Source organism: Zalophus californianus, chromosome 12 (assembly GCF_009762305.2).
Source record: "Zalophus californianus isolate mZalCal1 chromosome 12, mZalCal1.pri.v2, whole genome shotgun sequence".
Taxonomy (NCBI): domain Eukaryota; kingdom Metazoa; phylum Chordata; class Mammalia; order Carnivora; family Otariidae; genus Zalophus; species Zalophus californianus.
The window spans coordinates 101,267,656-101,289,807 of NC_045606.1; the positions used below are offsets into that span (position 1 = coordinate 101,267,656).

Consider the following 22,152-nt stretch of genomic DNA (forward strand, 5'->3'; position numbering starts at 1 on the left):
TAACATTGAAACTGGAAAAATATCTGCCCCCAATGAAAGAAAATGCATTAAGTACTGGATTACCAATGGGAAAAAGTATCAAATACTAAAATTAGGAAGACCATGTTGAAGTAAAAGAAAGAAGGTTTATGGCAGTGAAAAACATAGGCTATAAAATTATACATTACAATTATATAAAATATATGTTTAAATGAAAAAGGTCAAAGAGAAGTGAGCAAAAAATTAAATGATATTAAGGAGCTGGGACAGTGATAGTGTGTTTCTTTGAAAAAATTTCAACGTGATATTTTCTTTTTAACTAAGAAAGAAGGTTCTCTCTCCCACTGTATTCCAGAACCCTGCTCACTTAATAATGAAAAGAAATGAGAGAATTACAGGAACCCAGACCTTCCTATAAGACTAGGATTAATCATTCAGCACCTATTTATGCCTTCATCACAACACATTTTGCCCTCGTTTGGCAGGAGTTATGTAGGTGCTCAGTTCACCCACTGAGTGAACTGGGACAACAGTGAGTCCAGGGACGACGGGTGGGTGAGGAAATCTCGTTAATTATTTTCTACACTTGTCCCAGCCTGCTCCAGCACTGTGTCCTGATGATGTACAAGATCATCGGGGACTCCACCTGTCCGCTGAATGAATGGCACAGGACGGGGAAGAGGCGTAGAGAAACAGCAACTCGGTGGCATCCATAAACTGGTCAAATATTTTTTGAACCACAACGTCTATCAAGAACCACGAAAACATTCATGCTGCTCATGTAACTAGATGGCACCCAGGGATGGTGGGCCAATTTGTAAGGTCTGCTATTTCTACCTGGATGATGCTCTGGGAACCCTTGACTGTGGTCCCAGAAAATATTATAAAAGAATATGGGGGAGAAGTCACAGAGAAACAGATTTTAAAACACATTAAATATGAACTCAGCTTGTTTTTCTAAACTGGCTGGAGTAGCAAGGGAGTGGGGGGTATCTTGTAACCACAAATTACTTATTGTTTTCCCCCAAAAAACAGATTTAAAATAATTTATCAAGATCATCCATGACACCCTAAGTGACCGCAGCTGTTGAAAACCCATCCCAGAAGGCTGCAAGTCTGCCCAAGATGAAGTCATAACTACAGAAGCTGTACAAAACATACAGACACTGTTCGAGAGCCCAGTGTGTACCACGCAAGCAAGATTCGAGAAGCTACAACTCCCCAGAGAAGAGCAGCACGTGATTCGAATGCAACAGTCGTTTTGGAACTTTTTGTGGGCATTTCCCAAATCATCTTCAAATAGGTGAATCTCAACAGAAAACTGGAATCTATCAAAAAGAATCAAATACACCCCAGGTGGGTTAAATAGAAACAAAACCACACCTCAGCACTTACCACAGACAAGATGCTAAGAATCAAAGGCCAGGAGAAAATCAGGCTAGAGAAAAAAGACACGAATACGCTTTCAAAGAAGCAACAGTCCCACGGACAGCCCAGCAGGGGTCCGTCAGTACATACTCTCAAATACACTGACTGTTCTTCAGAAACACACAAATATGCTGCTTCTCTGGGATCATTTCCCTGACTAATCTGCACCCGAAAAGCTCTTAAACAGCCCTAACGGCTATGAAGTGAGTATTCGAGCCTAACAGCCAGTGTAGACAAGCCACCAACGGAAGGATGCACAGCGCTGATTCCCAGTGTGGCAGGTCCTCCCCGGGGGACACACAGGCCACGAAGGGACGCCAGACGCTGACACGGCGCGCCGGCGTCCGTGAATCCTGATGCAGCCGGTCGGCGGCAGGGTAGAGCGTGAGGAAACCCCCTCAATGAGGCAGCAGTCCAACGGCCAAGAGAATGCTAAGAATTTAACGTGAGAAGAGCCACCAGGGCTGCAAGGGAAGGTAAAACACGCGAACACTAGGAGAATCCTTGGAAGTAAAATACCTCCCGCTTCTTTTCAATGGGTGAATCGCCAGACTCACTAGAAACTTCTGTGGGCTCGGGTCCTTGGCCCGCTCCGAGCCTCGGTGTTCTGAGTTACGACACGGGACTAACAGGTAATGTTCTCCTCGCAGGTGACGATGCGACTAACTGGGCTCGAAGGTGACGATATTCAGCGGGGTGTCAGCGCGAAGAGCCAAAGAGAGTAAACGCTTTCACTCCCTAGAGTGACCCAGCCAGAAGCGGACAGAGATTCACCGTTCCCACTTCCCCCGCCGGCACGTTGACACGGCCACGCCTCCGGAAGGGACGTCACAACGCCGCGCGCTCCGCAGCCGGCCTGGGGCTTCCGGGTCTGGCCACGCCTCCCCGGCCACGACGGAGCCTCCGAAGCTTGGCTTTCTCCACACCACGTGCCTCGAGTTGAAGAGCAACTGCAAACTATACTTAGAAAATGCTTCACAATGACAGAAGGCACAGGGTGTTACCAATGAACCAATGAACAGGATAGAAAGAAGGCTGGCTCAATCCGGTTCCAATCTGCAGGAAAAAACTCTTGGGGCTTCTTGAGTACCTTTGAAAACTTTGTTTCAACTGATACGCAATTTGCTCAAAGTGTTACCAGTTTTAAAATGTACTTTTTAGTAGGATTTTCAAACAGCCAAATGTGATAATTAGGTAAGGAAAGATGGAAAATAAAATTTTAATATAGAAATGATTTTTTTAAAACCGTAAGCTCTAAGAGATTCTGGCAGTCTAAATGCCAAGTGGAACATCTGTGTTCCAAAAAGTGGGAATCTGGTTCCTCTTGACGCGCTTCACTGTTCTCTATACAGTTTTACCCTGATTTTCAGTAATTAAGCTGATCGTGGGGCTTTTAAAATTAACGCTGATGAACAGCTAAAGCTCTTGAAAACTACCTAATTTGGTTTCTTACTAAATTTTTACATCAGAGCTTGTCCGGTGGATTTAACATTACCTGAGGCATCTCCCCTGTCTCTGATAGCTCTCTGCTGCACGAGGAGGGGGCTGGCTTCTTAGCTGAGGTCTCCACGCTCCAGCCCAGCTGACGTGGTGAACTGGTTTGCCCCTTTTTTTTCTGGCACTTCTATGTCACAAAGTTCCTTCTACTTCAAGTGCACTTACCTATTACCATTCTACCTATGAAACCCAGTTGACCTTTAACTTCTAACTCCACAACCGAAGTTACCCACGTCACCCCAGTCAAGGTTGACACTCCCTTCTCTCTACTCCCACAGTACCTCATTCAGCTCCTGTTACTTCTGGAGTTTCCCTCATGTCTCCTTAGGCTTAAAAATGGCAAAGTAAACACATTTCTGACACGTTTTCCTGCTGAAGTTCCCCCCCAAACTACAGGGAATAGAAGCTGGAAATGGGACGAACTAGGAGGTCTGCAGGGCAGCAAGCAGATGGAGGGAGTTTAATGAGTGACAGAGCCTTGCTGGGGAGGGGCAAGGTGGGGAAAGAAGCAGACTGACCTCTCCTTGTGTGTGGAAGACCCAAGACTGGAAGCCCTGGCAGGGGTGGGGACGGGGCCAGAGACGAACAGGAAGCTTGGTTCAGATTGGGGAATGGCCACAGCCGCCTGCCACCACCCGAGGATCATTTTCTGGAGAACCCGCTCTGCAAATACGATGTACAGATAGATACGAACACCGGGGGCTTCCTATGAAACCAATCAGTAATGCCCGGCAAGAAGCCCACTTGTGCATCCACGCACATTCTTGCTGCACACCCTTCATTCCGAATAGGCAGCCCAGACTCACAGCCCCTTGACAAGACCTGGAGTGCCGAAGCTGCAGACGCTCCAGCTGCGGACACATCTTCCCCGGAGGGACACGGAAACAAAACTTCCCAGAGGTAGAACCAAAAGCAGAGAGAGAAAGAGGCAGGATAGAAATATTAAAGGATCACTTCAGGGAGCCCAAGACAAGTTGAAGTCCCAGAGAAAAAAAATGGTAGGAAGAAAATTACTGAAGACGCGACACAAGGAACACAAACCCGAGAGACGCGCACGCCAGGTTCCAAAGGCGCATCGTGGGCCTGGCACGAGGAATACAAAGACCACAATTGAGGCCCGTTAGTCTGAAATGCTGGAGTATCAGATATAAAGAGAAAATCCCCAAAGTGTCAGAGGGGAAAATTCATGTAAAGGTGGAGCATAATTTTAAAAAGTCACAACTGATTTCTCTTTAATACTTGCATCCAGAAGCGGTGGAATGATACTTTCAAATTTCTAAATAAAAATTATTTTCATTATGGGATTCTATACACAGCAGTCTACACAGTGAGTAGGGTAGATACGGATATTTAAAATTTCACGTAATGACCTCCCGTGCATCTGTCCATGGGAAGAGTTAGGGTTGAATGTGTCCCCCAGCATTCATACGTGGGAGCCTTCACTCCCAATATTGATGGTATCTGGGGGTAAGCCTTTTGGAGGTGATTAAGTTTAGATGAGGTCACTCAGGTGGGGCCCTGTGATGGAATTAGTGGCCGAGCTCTGCCCTGTGAGGACAGTGAGAAGGCAGCCATCTGCAAGCCAGGAAGGGAGCCCTCCCGGGGAACTGAATTGACCACCACCTCCACCTTGGACTTACAGCCTCCACAACTGTGAGAAGTCAGTCCCTGCTGTGTAAGCCCCCAGGCTGTGCTGGTGTGTTACGGTAGCCCGGTGGCCCAAGTGGGCTAAGACAGAAGCTACGGAAAAATGTGCTCCCCCTGCGAAAGAGGGAATAAATCAAAGAAGCAGAAAGCACATGTTCAACAGACGGGTGTTGCAATGGAGGAGAGGGAGGAGGTATTCCCGGCCTCAGGACACAGTCATGAGCAGGTTGGGGAGTGACAGCCGGAGCAGGAAGACCAAGGACCAAGGATCCAGAAGTAGTGGCTCCAGACGGAGCTGAAAACGTGTCCGACAGGTCTGACCACAGAAGTCAGAGGGTGTACTGAATTGTACAAAGAAAGAAATGTAAATATAACTAGTTTCCACTGGGCTCAGCAGTGAATAAAACTGACACAGTCAAAATAAGGACAGCCAGGAAGGAATTCACCGCCACCTGACACCCGGTTACGGGGGGGGCAGGAAGGCCGCACGAGGAGCAGGAACCCCCATCTGCTCGACCCGGAAGTAAAACACGTCTAAAGTCCGTGAACTGAGGTAACATGGCAGTCCAGTCTAGGTTTCACAGCTGAACTGGTTGTTTCTGGGCAGCGTGACAAGGGCGTGAGGAATGGGGACAGAGGTTGCTGTGTTTTATTGTAAGCTTCTCATACCACTTGGCACCTGGAGCTACTCCTATCTCCTTCCTTGAAAACCCGTACACAGGTCCCTAGTGTGCTGCCTGTGGGGGTTAGCAGGCGTCCTCCCTAGTTAGTGCAGGCTTGCTGTGGGCAGGGCCACAGGGTCTTCATCCCCCTACTCTTAGCACAGTGCTTGGCCCCCCGTTTTCTGTTCTGGAACACTGATATGCTGTCATGTCCCTCGTTCTGTGTGCCGTCTACTTACTCACTCACTGGTCCTGAGGACAATTTGGCTTGTTGAGGAATCTTTCTGTCATCCTTACCTATCCCCCTGCTTTCAAGTCCTCTGTGAAGGACGTGATGCCATCAGCAAAGGCAGTACTGAAGTCACTGTCCCAAATGCTGATGAACTGAGAGTGAAAGAATCCTGTTTCTTAGCTTGGGTTCCCCAGAAAGCAGAGGCTGGCTTGCACGTCCTTCACTGGGAACGTGACCCGAGGAGCAGGTGCGGAGGATGGGAGTGAGACGGCCAGCAAGTGAGCCAGCGTGCCAACGGGTGGCTGACATGGCCACAAGTACGGCGGACTGGCTCAGTTCCACTGGGATCTTCTGAGCCACTCCGCGGGTGCAAGGTGGGGGCGTTTCTCCACTGGCTTCTATCCTCTGCTGGTTGAGGAGGCTGGAGGTATGCTGGCGGGCCTGGGCTAAGGTGCCACCCCATGGTACCTGAGGCGAGGAGTGGCTGGAGTCACAGGTGACGAAAGAGGATTTTAAAATGGCGCACTGGAGGCATCCAACGTAACCGGAAACCCTCAATTTTCTTGGGAGGTCCGCACGGAGCCGCGGATTCACTCACTGAGCTGACAGCCTGCACTTTGACGTCTCATCCATCAGGGCGCCATGCCAGGCTCTGTCAGCTGTCTAGCTGAAACTGAGCTATGCCTGTCCTGCTTTTACCTCACCTATGGAACTACCCAAAAAAGAAATCGGGCTCGACTTCTGTGACCTGTGTTTGTCAATTCATGGTAGGTTTCTAGAGATTATTTCTTTGACTTTTACTAATAATTCATTCACACATCTTACCTGGGACTGGCACCACATTCCCCACCCACAGGTTTTTTTGTTTTTTTGTTTTTTTGAAGCTGTTTTCTTTTCTTTCATCTCTAGCCTGGGGTCCAGAACACTCTTCACAGTTCCTGCGATATCACCAAGCTTGGCAATCTGCTTTCTAAGTCCCTTTATTGCACTACAATGTGATTCATCTGGGTCAGAAAGCAAACTGGTTTAGTGCAGACAGGCACCCTCCCATAATCTCGACACCCAACTCAGGCTTCAGTTTCCTCTAATCGCCATCTATTCCATTTTTTCCATTTTGAAGATCATTTTCCTTGATAAGGAAAAAGCACCAAAAGAGCTGAAGAGTTTTACTTTCTCTTTATCGGCACCTGCAGCACAAATCCTAAGCAATAGGCCTGGCTCTCTCATTCCTTCTTGATTTTTTTGAGGGTGGCGGGGAGGGGCCCGGGGAGAAGGAGAGAGAGACTCTTAGGCTAAACACGCAGCACAGAGCCTGCTGCAGGGCTCGATCTCACGACCATGAGACCATGACCTAAACCTAAATCAAGAGTTGGTCACTTAACCGACTGAGCTGCCCAGGCGCCCCCCCTCCTTCTTACTTTTAAAATAAGCAAGCCCTGCACCCTCTCCACTTGTGGACCTCAATTCGAGTCCCCACTTAAGACCATCCTGGGTGGCCCCTCCTTGTCATGCCCCTCTCTGAGCTTGCTTTAATACTATGCTCTTCCTTCTTTATTTTCTACATGTTCTAAGAACTTGGGCTTAGCACACAGTCACTTACTCGGATGCTTGCCTGTTTCCCCCCTTCATTTGCTCTCGGGTCTTATTAAAAGTTATACTGACTGAAATAGTTTGAGCAACAAAATAGTGATGGATCATAACTGAATAGGATACATATGTTCACAAATCTATGCTGACATAAATGATGGGAGAGAAAGGACCATGTCCCTTGCAGAGGCATTCCAACTAACTTACATAGCTACTGTGCTCTCAGGGGGTGGAGCGCAGCCCTGCGCTGCATGCGTGTGCTGTGCCCAGTAACTTCCTAGGAGGACAGCATGGACGTGGAGAAACCTGAGGAAGACCACATCAGCCAGGTGACCCATGTTAAGGTCAACAGTGGTACTAAGTGTATGCACCCTTGGTAGGAGAGGATGAAATAACACCTTATTCTCTGCGGTCTTCCTTCTAAAACGCATAATCCCAATCTGATGGTGAGAAAAACATCAGGTAAATCCCAACAGCGGGGTCTCCTCCAAAAGATCTGCTCAGTGCCCCTTAAAACCGTTAAGGCCACAGGAGCAAGGAAAGTCTGAAACACTGCCACAGCCAAGAGGCGCCTCAGGAGACGTGGTGACCCAATGTCACAGGACAGCCTAGGTGGGATCCTCAGACAGAAAAATGACAGGTAAAAAGTCAGGAAATCTGAATGAACTATGGGCTTTAGGTGATAATCCTGTATCAATACTGGTTCGTGAATTGTGACAAGTGTTTTCCACACTGATGACAGATGGCAGGAATGGAGGAACCGGGGCATGGGGTGCCTGGGAAGTCCAGACTCACTTCCCAGTTTTTCCATAAATCTAAAACTACTCTAGAACAAACATTCTATTAAAAATAGTCATACTGCCGTTGTGAGGGAAGGCCTGTGTAGTTCTTGATGCTCCCCACCCCCCCCCCCAATCTTGGGAAGTTTTATTTAATTTTGAGCCTCTCATCACTCCTGAGGTATCACTGTTTAGAATCTGAAAGCACTAACTCCTATCTTTCTCTGAACTACCAGGCTTCTCTGGAAGGGCTGGGACACATCCTCCTTCTCCACCGGGCCACGTAAGAAGCTGCTGTCTCTTGGCTCCAGGCCTTTCCTGTCTGGCCTGTAACTAACTGTATCTCTAGATCAGCCGTGAATTACTGTCAACTCGATCACGTGGTGACTAACTGCGGTGACTGTTCTCGATGTGGCATCTTGGGGGACCTGCCACAACTGCCCGGACACATACTTTCTCTCCACAGCATCTCTCAAGGAACCCCAGAAGCAGTCTCTGCTTGGACCTGGCACAGGACCCCCTCTCCGTGTGCCTGGAGGCTGTGCTGCCCTCCTGCTCTCTGCCTTCAAGTGTCTGCAGAGACGCTCATCCTTTAGACCTTCCGCACGCGACCCTGGTCCACGACACTGAGGGTACCGTGCTGACTGGAGCTGACAGGCAAGAAGAAGCAATACTCCAGATGATGCCTCCGTGAGACGTAAGGAAGTCAGAGGGTGAGTTTCCAGGGTGAGGGGAGGCTGGGAGCATTAGCAACAGCCCCTGCAAGGGAAATTCAGGTTGTTGCTCTGCACACACCCTGCAAGCCACACATCGAGGGGGAGGTCTTTTGGAAGCAACACGCACCAAGTGGCTACCCTGACGCATTCGCTGAGTGGCCCATGAAAGCTGTTTTCAGAGTGACCAGAGCAAGGGAAGGCTTGGAAGCAAGTCCAGGCTCCTCGTCCACACGGGCCTGTCATCAGCAGCATCCACACGAGGGATCCTGTACGAAGCCCCACGAAGCACCAGCAGGAGACTCCTAGGGCACACGTCGGGGGCTGAGAAAAGCAGCAGCGAGAACCCACGCCTTCTCCTGTAGGCAGTTACCGTCCTTCCGAGAAACAGTTCCCGGCTTGCTACTGGGCCTGGCAGAGACAGAGCGAACCATGAGACGCCGAGCGGCCATGCGGCCTGAGCTCCCACCATGAACTGGGGGGGGGGGGGGGGGTCCTCTGACCGTCGAGCAGCACAGCCAGTGGTCAGCAAGTGGCAACAGTGCGTCAGGCACGGGGCTGCCTCCCCTTGTTCCTACCGCGCCCATGGTCTGGGGGTGCTCCCCACGAACAGCTGCCGACAAGGAGAAAACTGGCTTGCTTTACTGACACTTCTCGTGGCAGGCCAGCCCCAGGACCACATGGGGGCAGGACCGCAGGCTGCGCGTTTGCTTTCCACTCGGTCGGGATGGAGAGATGGATGCTGGTCCTCAGTGAATTTCGGTATGAAATGGGAATTTTGCCAAACCCAACCATGGAGAGTTGAGCCAGCCTCTCAGAGCAGAGCTGGAGGCTGAAACTGTCCGAGACTGTTCTTTCCCCTCGTCTGGGGGAGCCTTTCATTCACTCTTCTCCATGAGTCTGCTTGTCTCCCAGGTCTGGGTGCATCTAGGAGTTAGGACTCTGATACTTGTACCCTCAGAATAATGTGGTCATAATACTTTTCTTCTGCAACTTGCTTTTTTACTTAAAAACATATTCTTTTTTTTTTTTTTTAAAGATTTTATTTATTTATTTGACAGAGGGAGAGACAGCGAGAGAGGGAATCACAAGCAGGGGAGTGGGTGGGAGAGGGAGAAGCAGACTCCCCACCGAGCAGGGAGCCCAAGGCGGGGCTCGATCCCAGGACCCCGGGATCATGACCTGAGCCGAAGGCAGACGCTTAACGACTGAGCCTCCCAGGCGCCCCAGAAACATATTCTTGACAAACACTTCTTCCATTCTTCTTAATGGCGACATGGTATTATTCCATGAGATACCTACACCAGGATTTATTGAACCAATCTCTTAGGATATGTGGGTTGTTTCTGGTACTCTGCCATCGCTGTGCGGCGTTCTCTACGTGCTTTCTTTGCTCTCGAGATGTATCGACGACTACTACTGCAGTCTGCGTCTAGAAAATACTCTACTCATACCTTTCAAATGCATGTTTAACTTTGCTCCACCCACGACAACCCCCAAACCCCCTACCTCCCTGGTAACAAAGTTTAGCTCCTTCAAAGCCAAGAGCCTCCCAGGATTCATGACTGCCAGGGGATGATGCACACACAGCTCATATTAACTCAGGAAGTGACATTACTGGATCAAGGACCTCTGACAATCCACAAACATAGCACATTTTTCATGTATCACCCAACTTTGGCTAAATTTTAAATTTGGAAGAAAGTCAATTCCGTGGCAAGGGACAAGCTGAGTAGGAGTGAAAGCAGACACAGGTCTTACCAGCCATCACTGACTTGGCTGTTGGTGGGAAACTGAGGGTCAGGAGACCCGGGTCTTGAAAAAGTGACGAGCCTTCCGGGGAATGGGAGTGAAGGTGAGAGGGGTTGACCGAGTAGTTCTTTACTTTGGGAATTGAGAACTTCTACCTATTTTACTATGAAATCTATGGTTACAGTTGTAAACACCAGATTTCCCGAAGTTGCTGTCTGTCACGTTCCCCATACAGTAGCGTCCTGGATGCTTTCCTGTCCTCATTGGGTCAAAGAATCGGAGAATCTTAGGGGCTGAGAAACCATGAAGGTTACCTGGCCTGAAGTGGATCTACCTAAGTCACAGAATATAAGGTCAATTTACAAAAATCAGTTATATTTCTGTATGATGACAAAAAAACAGCTGGCAAATGAAACAAGAACAATTCCTGAGAGTCCTGTGTAGTTGGCACCGATTGCAGGCAAAGTGGCCCTGAGAGCCCAGGTGTCCTCTGCAGAGCCACAGGGACAAGCTGCTGGGGAGACTGCAGCCCAGGCTGGGGGAGGGGTGAGGACAGGCCCCGGAGCGAGGGGCAGAGCTGGCCGAGTCTGGGCACCTCTCTCCCAGGACAGCCCTGGACGAACGGAGAGGCGGGGCTGAGCTCACAAGGGCACCTTCCCCCGCCACGTCCTGCCGAGGGGCCAGCTGAGGCCAACCTGGCAGGGCTCCTGCCTCTCCAGGTTCTCCCCCAGTCCTTCAGGGCGTCTCCTGGGAGCACACCCTAATAAAGCACCGACTGCCCATGAATTCCTGGCTCAGTGGCTGCTTCTGGAAGCACAAGTGAAGCCACTCCTTTGTAAAGATTTATGTACAACCACAGATACTAGATCCCTACGTGTGTATGCATATTTATTACGTTGGATGGAACCTGATCGTTGCAGTGAATGGATCATTTAGGACTTTTCATATATGATTGTACATCATATGGGTATAAAATGAGCTGCAATAAGCACAATTTTAATACCAAAATGATAAGGTTCAATTTTTTCTGCTCAAAGAGATCAATAAAGTTCTTTCTCATACCTTAATAATTTTTTTCTTTTTAAACAGTGCTATTTAAAATTAATTTATTACATATTCTACTAAATAACTAAGAGAAAAAAAGACCAGGCTATACTGAGGGAGGTGGTACAGGTTAATGGTCAATAGCTCAGGCTCTAACATACGGGGCAGACCCCATCACTCACTAGCTCTGTGGACTAAGTTACTAAATTCTAGAATTTGTGGACTGAACTTTGTGATTTAAGTTCCCTGACCCTAGAATGATTTTCCTTATCTGGAGAAAGAGGACGGTAACAGCACGTTCCTTGCACGGCTGCCACGGGGACGGAGAATGCAGACAAAAGCTCAGCGCGACACCCGACATGTCTGCCGGTGTCGCTGGACGTGAATTCCCCGATGAAAGGGCCACGCAGACGGCATGACAGCAGTTCGTGAAAACTGTGCACACTTACTTGTAATGTAGTATCAAAGACCACAAGCTTTGAACTGGTGGGAACGATGTCGTAACACTTGTGTGACCTCATGAAGCGCATGTAAACACCACTTTCTGAGTCTTCTGCTAAAAGGAAAGAAAAAAGGCAGATATCAGCAACAATGAAGGACTTGCTCATCAGCTGGTGAGCACGTATGAAAACCTGCGGCCGAAAGACTTATGGACACTGTGACAGGTTTTCCCAGAAGAGCGAGAAGGCAAGGGCGCTCACGTGTGCAGGTCCTATCCAGCACGGCCCTGGAGATCCCCGCCTGGTCAGTATGGCAAGGAGAGAAACAGGCGTACAGATTGAAAAGGAGAAAGCAAAACTGTCTTTACTGGCAGATCATATAATTTTTTTTTTACAAAGAAGATACCAAAGAAATCGACAAAAGAAGCTCCCAGACCTAAAAGAAATGAGTTGAGCAAGGTCACAGAATGCAGCATTACTAAAAACAAAGAAACACCTAATTTACAAATAAACAAATGAATACACAATTTACAATAAACGCTAAATGAAAATACAGATCTACCCAAGGAGACAAGGCACTGAAAACGGTAACTATGTGGATACACAGATTCTTTAAATCTCTGTAAATGTTAGTGACAGCTGGCAAAAGGATGGCAAAGATTCGTGGGGGTTCCAGCATATTTATAGGCGAACGGCGTGGTGCCACCATCCAACCGATGACGCAGAAATCTGGGCTTCCTCCTCATCACATGACCTCTGCCACCCTCCCCGGTTTATCATGGGGCCCTGCAGAGTTTGCGGCAAATCTCTCTGTAATTCATCCACTTCTCCCCACCTCCACGGCCCCTGGCCTGGGTCTGATAAATGCCCTCACTTCCTAACTGGTCTTTCTGCGTTCAGTCCTGTTCTCTTCAATAGCTGTCCACACTGCATCCAGAAGGGTTATGCCAGATGCACGTTTGATCACGTCACTCCGCTGCTGAGAACACTTCAATGGCTTTCGAAAAAGACGGAATCCCTGGTGTAGCCTATGAGACCCGGCCTGAAAGGTGTGGCCCCTCCGACACCCCAGCCTCGCAGGTCACGGCCCGCACCCCAGTGCGTGTCCAGTTACGATGTCTTCTCTTCGTCCCTCCTCAACGCTACACTCTCTCCTTCCACGGGGCCTTCAACCACTGTCTCCTCCATCTTCAACATTTTGTCCATTTCTTCTTGGCCCCGTTAAACCCTCCTGCGCAGACTGTGCTCAAGGCCATGACTGAGAAGTTGTGGAGCCAGAATTTAAACCTGGACGCCTCGATTCCAAAGCTGCGTTCCTATCCGGGATGATCGCCCACCGCCCCCGCCGGCAACGGCCCACCTCCTAACCGGTCTTCATGGTTGAGGGTAAAGTATACTACTTCCAAGGGACTTCTTCGACAACCTCACTTAGCCCACACTGATCCGTACATTTTGGGAGGACTGAGAGTATCTGGGAAATAGCTGGGAAGAAAAAAAATTATTGTTTAGTATTACCAAAGGAAGTGTTGAACAGCGTGACACGAACCAAGTTCCTCAACCGTGGAAGGGGCTCGTTATCCCTTATTGTCCTACAGTAAGCACTCCGCATGGGCTGCCTGGTTTGCCAACTTCATGACAAACTATGCACACGCTCCCAAATCCCTATTTCCAATCTGACTGCTCTCCCAGGTCCTAGAATGCATAACCTACTGCTCCACGGACCTCCCGGCCGGTCCCTTCTCAAGCATCCCCCTCCCGACTGGTCCCTTCTCAAGCATCCCCCTGCCGGCCGGTCCCTTCTCAAGCATCCCCCTGCCCGCTTGTGCATCAGTCGGCCGCCCTGGTCTAGCACCCATGAACCTTCTCATTCCTCCACCTCCTGTTCCCAGGTCCAGGCAAACAGCTCCCTGAGAAGCTCCCGACTGTATTTAATTTCACCTTCTTGTGTTTGTTCATTCTGCTTTAACTTAAACATCCTTCTCTACGCTTTGTCCAACTTCAACCCAACCTCAAATGCTGTATTATCCACAGAATGTTCACTAAAGGCCACGCATTTCTGTATCGTTTCCCTCACCTAATTTACGTAACAATGTTGAGGGGTATGCCTTAACTTCTTTGCTTTACGATGAGCAAACTGAGATGAGGAGAAGCTGGGGAGCTGGCCTAAAGTCAGGATTTAAACTGAAGCAGGATTTAAACCTACATCCAGGACCCCAACACTTCCCGAGAGAACTCTGCAGCTTCGTCAATGCACGCACACGTCGGACAAAGGCCTGTGGAGTGCTGCGCTCCATCAGGCAAGGTCCCTGGTGTTGAGACGTGAAGGTGAACACAACAGGCAGTCTCTGCCCTCCAAGCCCACACGCTGGTGGAGAACGATGGCACCCGGATATATGCCACGTGGCAGGAGAAGCCCTGGACCATGAGAGATCACCTGGGCGGACAACCAACCCTGGGTCAGAAAGGCAAGGAAGTTTAACGACCTCCTCCTCTGAAGACGTGCGGACCTCCGCCTATACTTCTCATCAGCGGTCACTTCATATCTTATTCGTAGTGATCTGTGCAGCTCTAACTCTTCTCCCTCTGGGCCGATCACTCCTTTGAATGGCCAGGACTTTGCTCGTCTACTATATTAATGAATTTAGTTAATTTAATAACTACTTATTGCCTATGATCTCTGTGTGGTTCTCCGAAAGCTGGTCAGTTGGATTTGTATGATCCTTCTCTCATGATCTGTCTTGGGGTGATGTGTTTTGGGAGGGAGACCAAAAGGTCAAATGCCATCTCAACCCACCATAGCAATGGCACCGGTGTCAACAGGACTCACCACCCAGACCGCCTGGCTCAGGTAGTCTCAGTCAGGTTTCTGCACTGTGGTTACTCTGATCTTCTGCCCTGCAGTCTTTGCAAGAAAGTCACCATGTGCAGTCCTTACCAAAAGGTCAGGAGCTAGGCTCCACCTCCTTGAGGAAAGAGCATCTCCATACATTATTTGGAATTATTCGGTACAGAATTATCTGTCTGTCTGTATCACTATGGATTTATAATACTTATTTTATACTTTGGGTCAGGAAGCCCCCGGGGCGTTCACCCCCTCTGACAGCTGTGTGTGCTGCTGGGGAGCATGCTCCAAGTTCGGACAGCCCTCTGCCCTGCTCTGACTTCCTGCATGTCCCCTCCGCCCCCGGCCCGGGGCTTCCCTGTTCAGACACATGGCTTCCACATCAGCCAGGAGTCTGTGGAGAGCTGGGCTCTCTGGGATCTCCTCGGTGAGGGCTGCCTCAGTCAGCGAAGGCGGTGTGAGGGGGGCCCCCTCGCTCTTTGTCTGAGCACACCCCAGTCTCCACGACAGGGGTAGACATGTTTCGTCCATCACCAGCGTCTGACGTTATTAGCATGGTACTTGTTACAGTTCACAAACCAGTAAAATAACAACAAACAAATACCATTTGTTATTCAGAATTGCTCAGTTTTGATCCCTCCAGGATGGCACATGACATTCGGCCATGGCTCCTTACGCTCCTCTTGGCCGAGGCAGTTTCCCGGACCTTCCTTGTTCTGACGGTCTTGAGGAATCCCGGGAGGCATTCGGCAGGAAGCCCCTTGGCTGGGGAGTCTGACCTGCTCCTCACAGTTAGTATGGGTTTGGAGGAGGACCTACAACATTTTTTTTAAAATGTAAGAAGGTTGACCAAAGAAAGCAAAATGTTAAATATGTAAAACAAATTATAATAAAATTTATTTTGGTTTGTAATAAGGATACAGATTATTACTGCTGTAAAAAAAAACATATCAAAAACAAAGGTATTAGTATTTTAAGTTAGGAAAACAAAGTGAACTAATGTTCACTAAATGTCATGGCTTCCCTACATTGAGTATAAACTTTCTGATTATATGTGGCACCATCTGTATTATTTTCACTATGATGAAGTCTCAAATTACAACTGAAGAAAGAGACACAATGAAATGGAAAATAAGAGTAATGTGGAGTTAAACTAAAAAGAAAAAAAGAGGGGCACCGGGGTGGCTCAGTTGGTTAAGCGTCTGCCTTCGGCTCAGGTCATGGTCCCAGGGTCCTGGGATCGAGTCCCGCCAGGCTCTCTGCTCAGCGGGGAGCCTGCTTCTCCCTCTGCCTCTGCCCCTCCTCACCACTTGTTCTCTCTTTCTCTTTCAAATAAATAAAATCTTGAAAAAAAGAATAGAAACCAAAAAACCAAAACCATTCAACAGTAACAGGTTGTTTGGAATGCATTATTAAAATTTCTGAGAATGCAAGAAATTCAAAACCCCTTATTGAAGGGGTAACTGGGGCTAAGATATTATCAGGGTTCCGTTCTTGCTCTTGTTTTATGTCACGGGCCAGAAGCAGGATTACAGAGCATTACATGGGCACTGGCTTTCCTGGGTATAAGAGGAACCTGCTCGGGGACTGATGTGAAAGCCCACCACCCCTCCAACAGCACGCCAACCCACCGCTGGGTGAGGTAGCTGCTAACAAGCACCACTGGGAAGTAGAAAGGTATATGTCCAAGTGTTTAATTTCTGAAGGTTGACAAAATAATTTTTTTAAAGATTTTAAAAAAAGATTTGTATTTATTTATTTGCCAGGGCGAGAGCACAAGCAGAGGGAGCGGCAGGCAGAGGGAGAGGGAGAAGCAGGCTTCCCGCTGAGCAGGGAGCCCGATGTGGGACTCGATCCCAGGACCCTGGGATCATGACCTGAGCCGAAGGCAGACACTTAGCTGACTGAGCCACCCAGGCGTCCCGACAAAAGAATTTGAGAATGCAGTATCTAAGTTTAAATGCAAGCAATCGTACATGCCAGGTAGGACAGCGTGCAAGCAAGCATTTCCCCTCGAGCGGATCTGACTGCACACTCCTTTGACAAGCCCTCACTACTGCACCATGCACCGCCCATCAATGGAGCTTTCTAGCCACCTCACCCCATCCACCCTCCCAGCCTCTCTCCTACCACACCCCCAGGAATTGTCCACTCTCAGATCGCACTGATATTTCCTTTTCAAAGGCTTTTTTGAAGTTTGGGAAGTTCAACTTTGGGAATGTGCCCCTTGGGCTTCTGCCTCTGCTCTGCTCATGCTGTTCTCTCTTCTGAGAGAGCACTTTCCCTTCCCATGATGGCCGACGGAAGTCCTGCCTACCTTTCGTTAGTTGAACAGTGGCTCCCCAAAATATATGCCCAGCTGGAACATCAGAACGAGAATTCATCTGGAATAAGCATCTTTGCAGATGTAATTACAGTAAGGATCTTGAGATGAGGTCAGCCTGGATTAGGCTGGGCCCTAAATCCAAAGACCACTGATCCCATTAAACAGAGACGATGAGACACAGAGAGAAGGCCACGTGAAGACCAGGCAGAGGCTGAGTGATGCAGCCCCCGGCCCAGGGATGCTGAGGACTGCAGGCAACTGCCAGAAGCTGAGAGTGAGGCAGGGCACAGATTACCCCCCGGAGCCGCCGGAAGGGACCCACGCCACCAGCCCCTGAATAAAGCTCCCCTCTCCGAAGCTGCCATGTCTGTGGCAGTCTGTGGTGGGGGCCTCAGGAAACTGACACAGCTTCCAGGTGGGAGTTCAAGGGCCCGGAACACCTTCCTCGGAGGACCTCAAGTCAGAAGTAACTGCTCGTTTTGACATTCCCGTTAGTGCTTTGTGAGTAATTCACTCCTGGAGTCGTTGTATGCCATGTACCAAAGTTATGGTCTGCCTTCCTTTGTAGACTGTAGCTTCTAGAGGCACCAGAAAGGGCACCCAACCCAGCCAGTTCCCAGCAAACCTCTCTACGGATTCCCAATCGGAGGACATCACTCAAGCCCATACAGGAGAGAGGGACTGCTCCTGTTGGTGTGCTGTCCTCACTCAACCAGCCCTGGGCATCCTCCCCAGCTGCCCGGCGGTTAACAGTTTAGAGCTGCGGGGCCTCGGGGCTTACAGGACCGTCGGAAGGGTGGGGCCCTCAAAGGGACCGGTGACCTCTCCTTGGGGGCCGGCTTTTCAAGCTACTGTCCAGCCACCACAGAGAAGAGGCTCTGCTTGGCCACTGATGCAACACACCCACACACACACACACACACCCGACTGCAACACACACACACACACCCGACTGCAACACACACACACCCCCGACTGCAACACACACACACACACACACACACACACACACACACACACACCCGACTGCAACACACACACACACACCCGACTGCAACACACACACACGCACACCCCCGACTGCAACACACACACACGCACACCCCGACTGCAACACACACACATGCACACCCCCGACTGCAACACACACACACACACCCGACTGCAACACACACACACACCCGACTGCAACACACACACACACACCCCCGACTGCAACACACACACACACACGCACACCCCCGACTGCCACACACACACACCCCCAACTGCCACACACACACACACCCCCGACCGCAACACACACACACACACCCGACTGCCACGCACACACACACACACACACACAGACACACGCACACATACCTCCTCCCTTTACAACTCGACACTGCTCTTCAAGTCATCACAGGTCAGAGCAACAGATCCAAACACATCTCAAAGAGCTGAGTGTGTAAGAATGAAGGCATTTCTTCGCTTATTTTAGAAAGCGAGCGAGAGAGAGAGCAAGCACAAGCGGGAGAGGCAGAGGGAGAGGGAGAGAATCTCCAGCAGATGCGCTGCTGAGCACAGAGCCTGACGCGGGGCTCGATCTCATGACCCTGAGATCATGACCTGAACCAAAACCAAGAGCTGGATGCTTAATCGACTGAGCCACCCAGGTGCCCCAGGATGAAGGCACTTTGTTTTTTTAAAGATTTGTATTTATTTGAAGAAAGAGAAAGACAGAGAGGGAGCATGAGTTGAGAGAGAGGAGGAAGGAAAGGGAAAGCACACTCCCCGCTGAGCAGGGAGCCTAATTTGGGGCTCCATCCCAGGACCCCGAGATCATGACCTGAGCTGAGGGCAGACACAACCGACTGAGCCACCCAGGCGCCCCAATGATGGCATTTTAAAACAAAATTCACAAATCACCCCAAACTTCACTTAAAACCCCCCTGAAACCAAAAGCCCCAACTCCTTATTTCCAATCCCCATAATTTTAACTTAATATATAGATATTTCATTATAATTCCACAAACGATTAATATTAATTTTTTTTAAGTTTTTAAAGATTTTATTTATTTATTTGACAAAGAGCGACACAGCAAGAGAGGGAACACAAGCAGGGGGAGAAGGAGAGGGAGAGGGAGAAGCAGGCTTCCCGCCGAGCAGGGAGCCCGATGCGGGGCTCGATCCCAGGACCCTGGGATGATGACCTGAGCCGAAGGCAGACACCTAACGACTGAGCCACCCAGGCGCCCCAGATCAATGTTACTTTTTAAAAAATATATCTTTTATTCTTTATTCTACATTTTGAAAGACAAGTTTACTATACACATATGCTATCTTTTATTTTTTAGAAAACCATTTAAAATAGTTGAGCAAGAAATAAGCAAAAATGGGGAACATGGAGCTTAAAGTATATGGGAAAGCCCAGACTCATGTTAAGTTTTCCTGAAGTGCTTAGAAACACAAATGTTAACAAAGTCAATGCTTAAATATCATTTTACAGGTATAAGGCTTACCCCCTTATTGGTCTTTTCTAAGAACTAGGATCTTATTTTTGTTAAGAGGTAGCAAAATAAAGGAACTGCATTAGATTTTTTTCTCTCCATTCTTTTTGCATTTGGTTTGGTGCGTACGGGTGGTGAGTCCCCACCAAGGGGGAAGTGCATGGGCTCTTCCAGGAAGGGCAAAGACTCAGTAGGAAATAAGTGTGGGTAGGTAAAGGCACACGGTCTCTCCAGCTAGTTCGAAACTGGCTGTAATAAATGCCTGAGGGATCTCACAGAGCCGTGACCTTGAAATTACATGTGACTCCCGTTCATTTTAAAATGGCTTCATGTTGAATTCTGGGAGCCACATGACTGAAATGTGCACCCCAGCCAATGCTCCCTCGTTCTCAGGACACAGACAGACTACTCCGCTGAAGCCAGGGTGAGGATCAAGCCCCGAGCACCCGACACGCCGGCAGGATGGGGCCGCGCTGACGGGGACAATGCCAGGAACTGCCTCGCGGCCACCAGCACCTTCTATCAAGTATGTTTCCAGCAACTTACAGACGTTTCCTTCTCCCTCTAGCTTATTAAGGATTTTGTTAAAGGAACATATGCTGACCTTGCTCTAGTGCTATTTTGGTATCTACTGAGATGACCAGAGGCTCCTCTCCTTTAACTGGTGGATGTTAATTCCTTGGTGATTTCTTAATAAACTGCAGCCTTTTTACATTTCTGGGACAACACCTTGCTTGGTCACCGTGCAGCTCAGGGCTCCTCCTGCTGATGTGTACTCAGGGGCTCTGCCCATATTCTCAAGGCCAGGTTAAGTCATCTGTTTTCTTCTATGTGTGCCATCAACTGGTTTGCATGTCAGGGTCGAGCTCGCTTCACAGCATGAGCTGGAAGCTGCCATTTTTTCTATGCCCCTAAATAAAGTAAATAACCTACATGTTAACCGCTCCTTGAAGGCCTTACAGAATGCACCGATCGGTGGGCTGGATACCAGGCCTCTTTTGCAGAGGCAGAGGAAGGCTGAGGACTTTTCATTACTTTTTTTTTTTTTTAAATAGCTTTGTTGAGATAGTATTCACATCCATACCGTTCACCTATTTAAAGTGTACAATTCAACTAATTTTAAATTTCTTTTATGGTGACTTAAAAGAGTTCTAAATTTATCGATATAGTTTGGTATACTCAGGTTTCTTTTAATGCTATTTCCTAAATCCTTGCATTTTTAAGAACCCCCCTGACTTCTGAAGCTTTGCATTTTCACTCACTATATTCCTGAACAGACTTGACAGAGGTTTGCCCACTTTTTTGGTCTCTTCCAAGAAGTAAGCTTTTGGTGTTGTTGAGCAAGACTATGTTTTGTATTCCATTTCATTGATTGCTGCTATTGCAGTAGGATTTTAGGAGGGAAAAGAGATACATGAATATATTCAGCAAATCATCTTGAGTCACAAGTATGGCAGCCCAATGCAGTCAATTCCATCAGGTGAACTAAAGTCTGTGCGTCAGCAGAGTCCCACACCGGCATGCTGCAGTCTGAGATTCAGACAGAACGCTATCCCTATGACTCACTACAGTTTGCCAGCGCTTGGACATCTGTCTGTGAAAGTGCGCACATCTTTGGGGTTTAGCAACATGGTGGATCCTTCTGCAGCGGACCCTCTGGTGACTTCCAACATGGCACATCATTTGCAGAATAAGGCCCTAACAGAAGATCCCTCTATAGGCTCCCAGGCTTCTGGGGTTTCCCTCAGGCCCGGCAGGCAGCAGGCGGGTCTTCTCCAGTGGGAACTCCAGGAAGTCTGGGTTCCGGCAGGAGGGAATGTAGAAGGAAGAAGAGGGCAGGGCTAGACCAAACTTAGATTAGAACTGCCACCGTCTTCTGTGTGAGCTTGGGCAAACCACTTCATGCCCTTAGCTTGCATTTCTTCATTTGTAAAATGGGGATAACACCGTCTTTCTTGCAGGGTGACTGAGGAATGGGGATAAACCAACTCCAGCACCCCATCCCACGCAGCACTCATGCCGGGAGAAGTCTGACAGCGCAGCTACTAAAACTGTGGCTGAATAAACCATTGTCACCGCATGACGCGCTAATGGTGACTTCGACCTTTAAATTCCTGCCTCTCCGGGCCTTCTCGGGACTTTATCACAGGCCCGACCTGCGGAGACTGTCCTGCTCGGCAGGCATGGTAGTGAACGCTACCTCATGTTCCTTAGTCCTCACAGACTCCTGTTAGCTAAGTGCTGCGAGTATGTCCCAGTTAGACATGAAGCTGAAGCTTGGAATAACTTGCCTGGGGTCCCACAGCTATTAGGTGGAAGGACCGGGGCTCCAAGCTGGCTCCGACCTGTGCTCCTAGTGACTGTGATGCTAATTACACACACAGCTCAGGGTGGGGGCACGCCATGCTCCAAAGCTAGAGAAGTCGTGGGAAAAGCGAGAGCAAACCAGGGTGTAAATAAGCAAGTGAGAGTGCAGACGTGTGCCTTCTCGAGATCTTATTGGGATGATGAGACACTCCATTAAAAAAAGTAGCCTATGATCTATAAACCACTGGTAACAGCTTACCGTTAGTTACAAACGACCAATGTACAACCATGAATCAGGCAGTTCCATAAATTCAGATTCACAGGATATAGCTCAAGTGGGGAAATAGCTCGAGTGGGACAGATTAAAAAGTGACAAAAATTTAACCAAAAGGTCCCCAAATGAGTTTCCTCCCCCGAACTGACGC

The 22,152-nt window shown here is 48.9% G+C and overlaps 1 protein-coding gene across 10 annotated transcripts in view; it reads right to left on the reverse strand.

Annotated features, from left to right (window-relative positions):
• Positions 1–22,152, reverse strand: part of PRKAG2 (protein kinase AMP-activated non-catalytic subunit gamma 2) — a 254,783-nt gene that overhangs the window by 27,859 nt on the left and 204,772 nt on the right. For 8 of the 10 annotated variants that reach the window (XR_003516499.1, XM_027574189.2, XM_027574187.1 and 5 more), the window contains one exon: positions 11,770–11,876. Coding sequence is in view for 9 of the 10 variants with exons in the window: in XM_027574189.2 (XP_027429990.1) it covers positions 11,770–11,876 (107 nt within the window). In the remaining variant the exon portion in view is untranslated. The remainder of the gene's footprint in view (positions 1–11,769; positions 11,877–22,152) is intronic. The other 2 variants (XM_027574190.2, XM_027574188.1) reach the window with 1 other exon arrangement.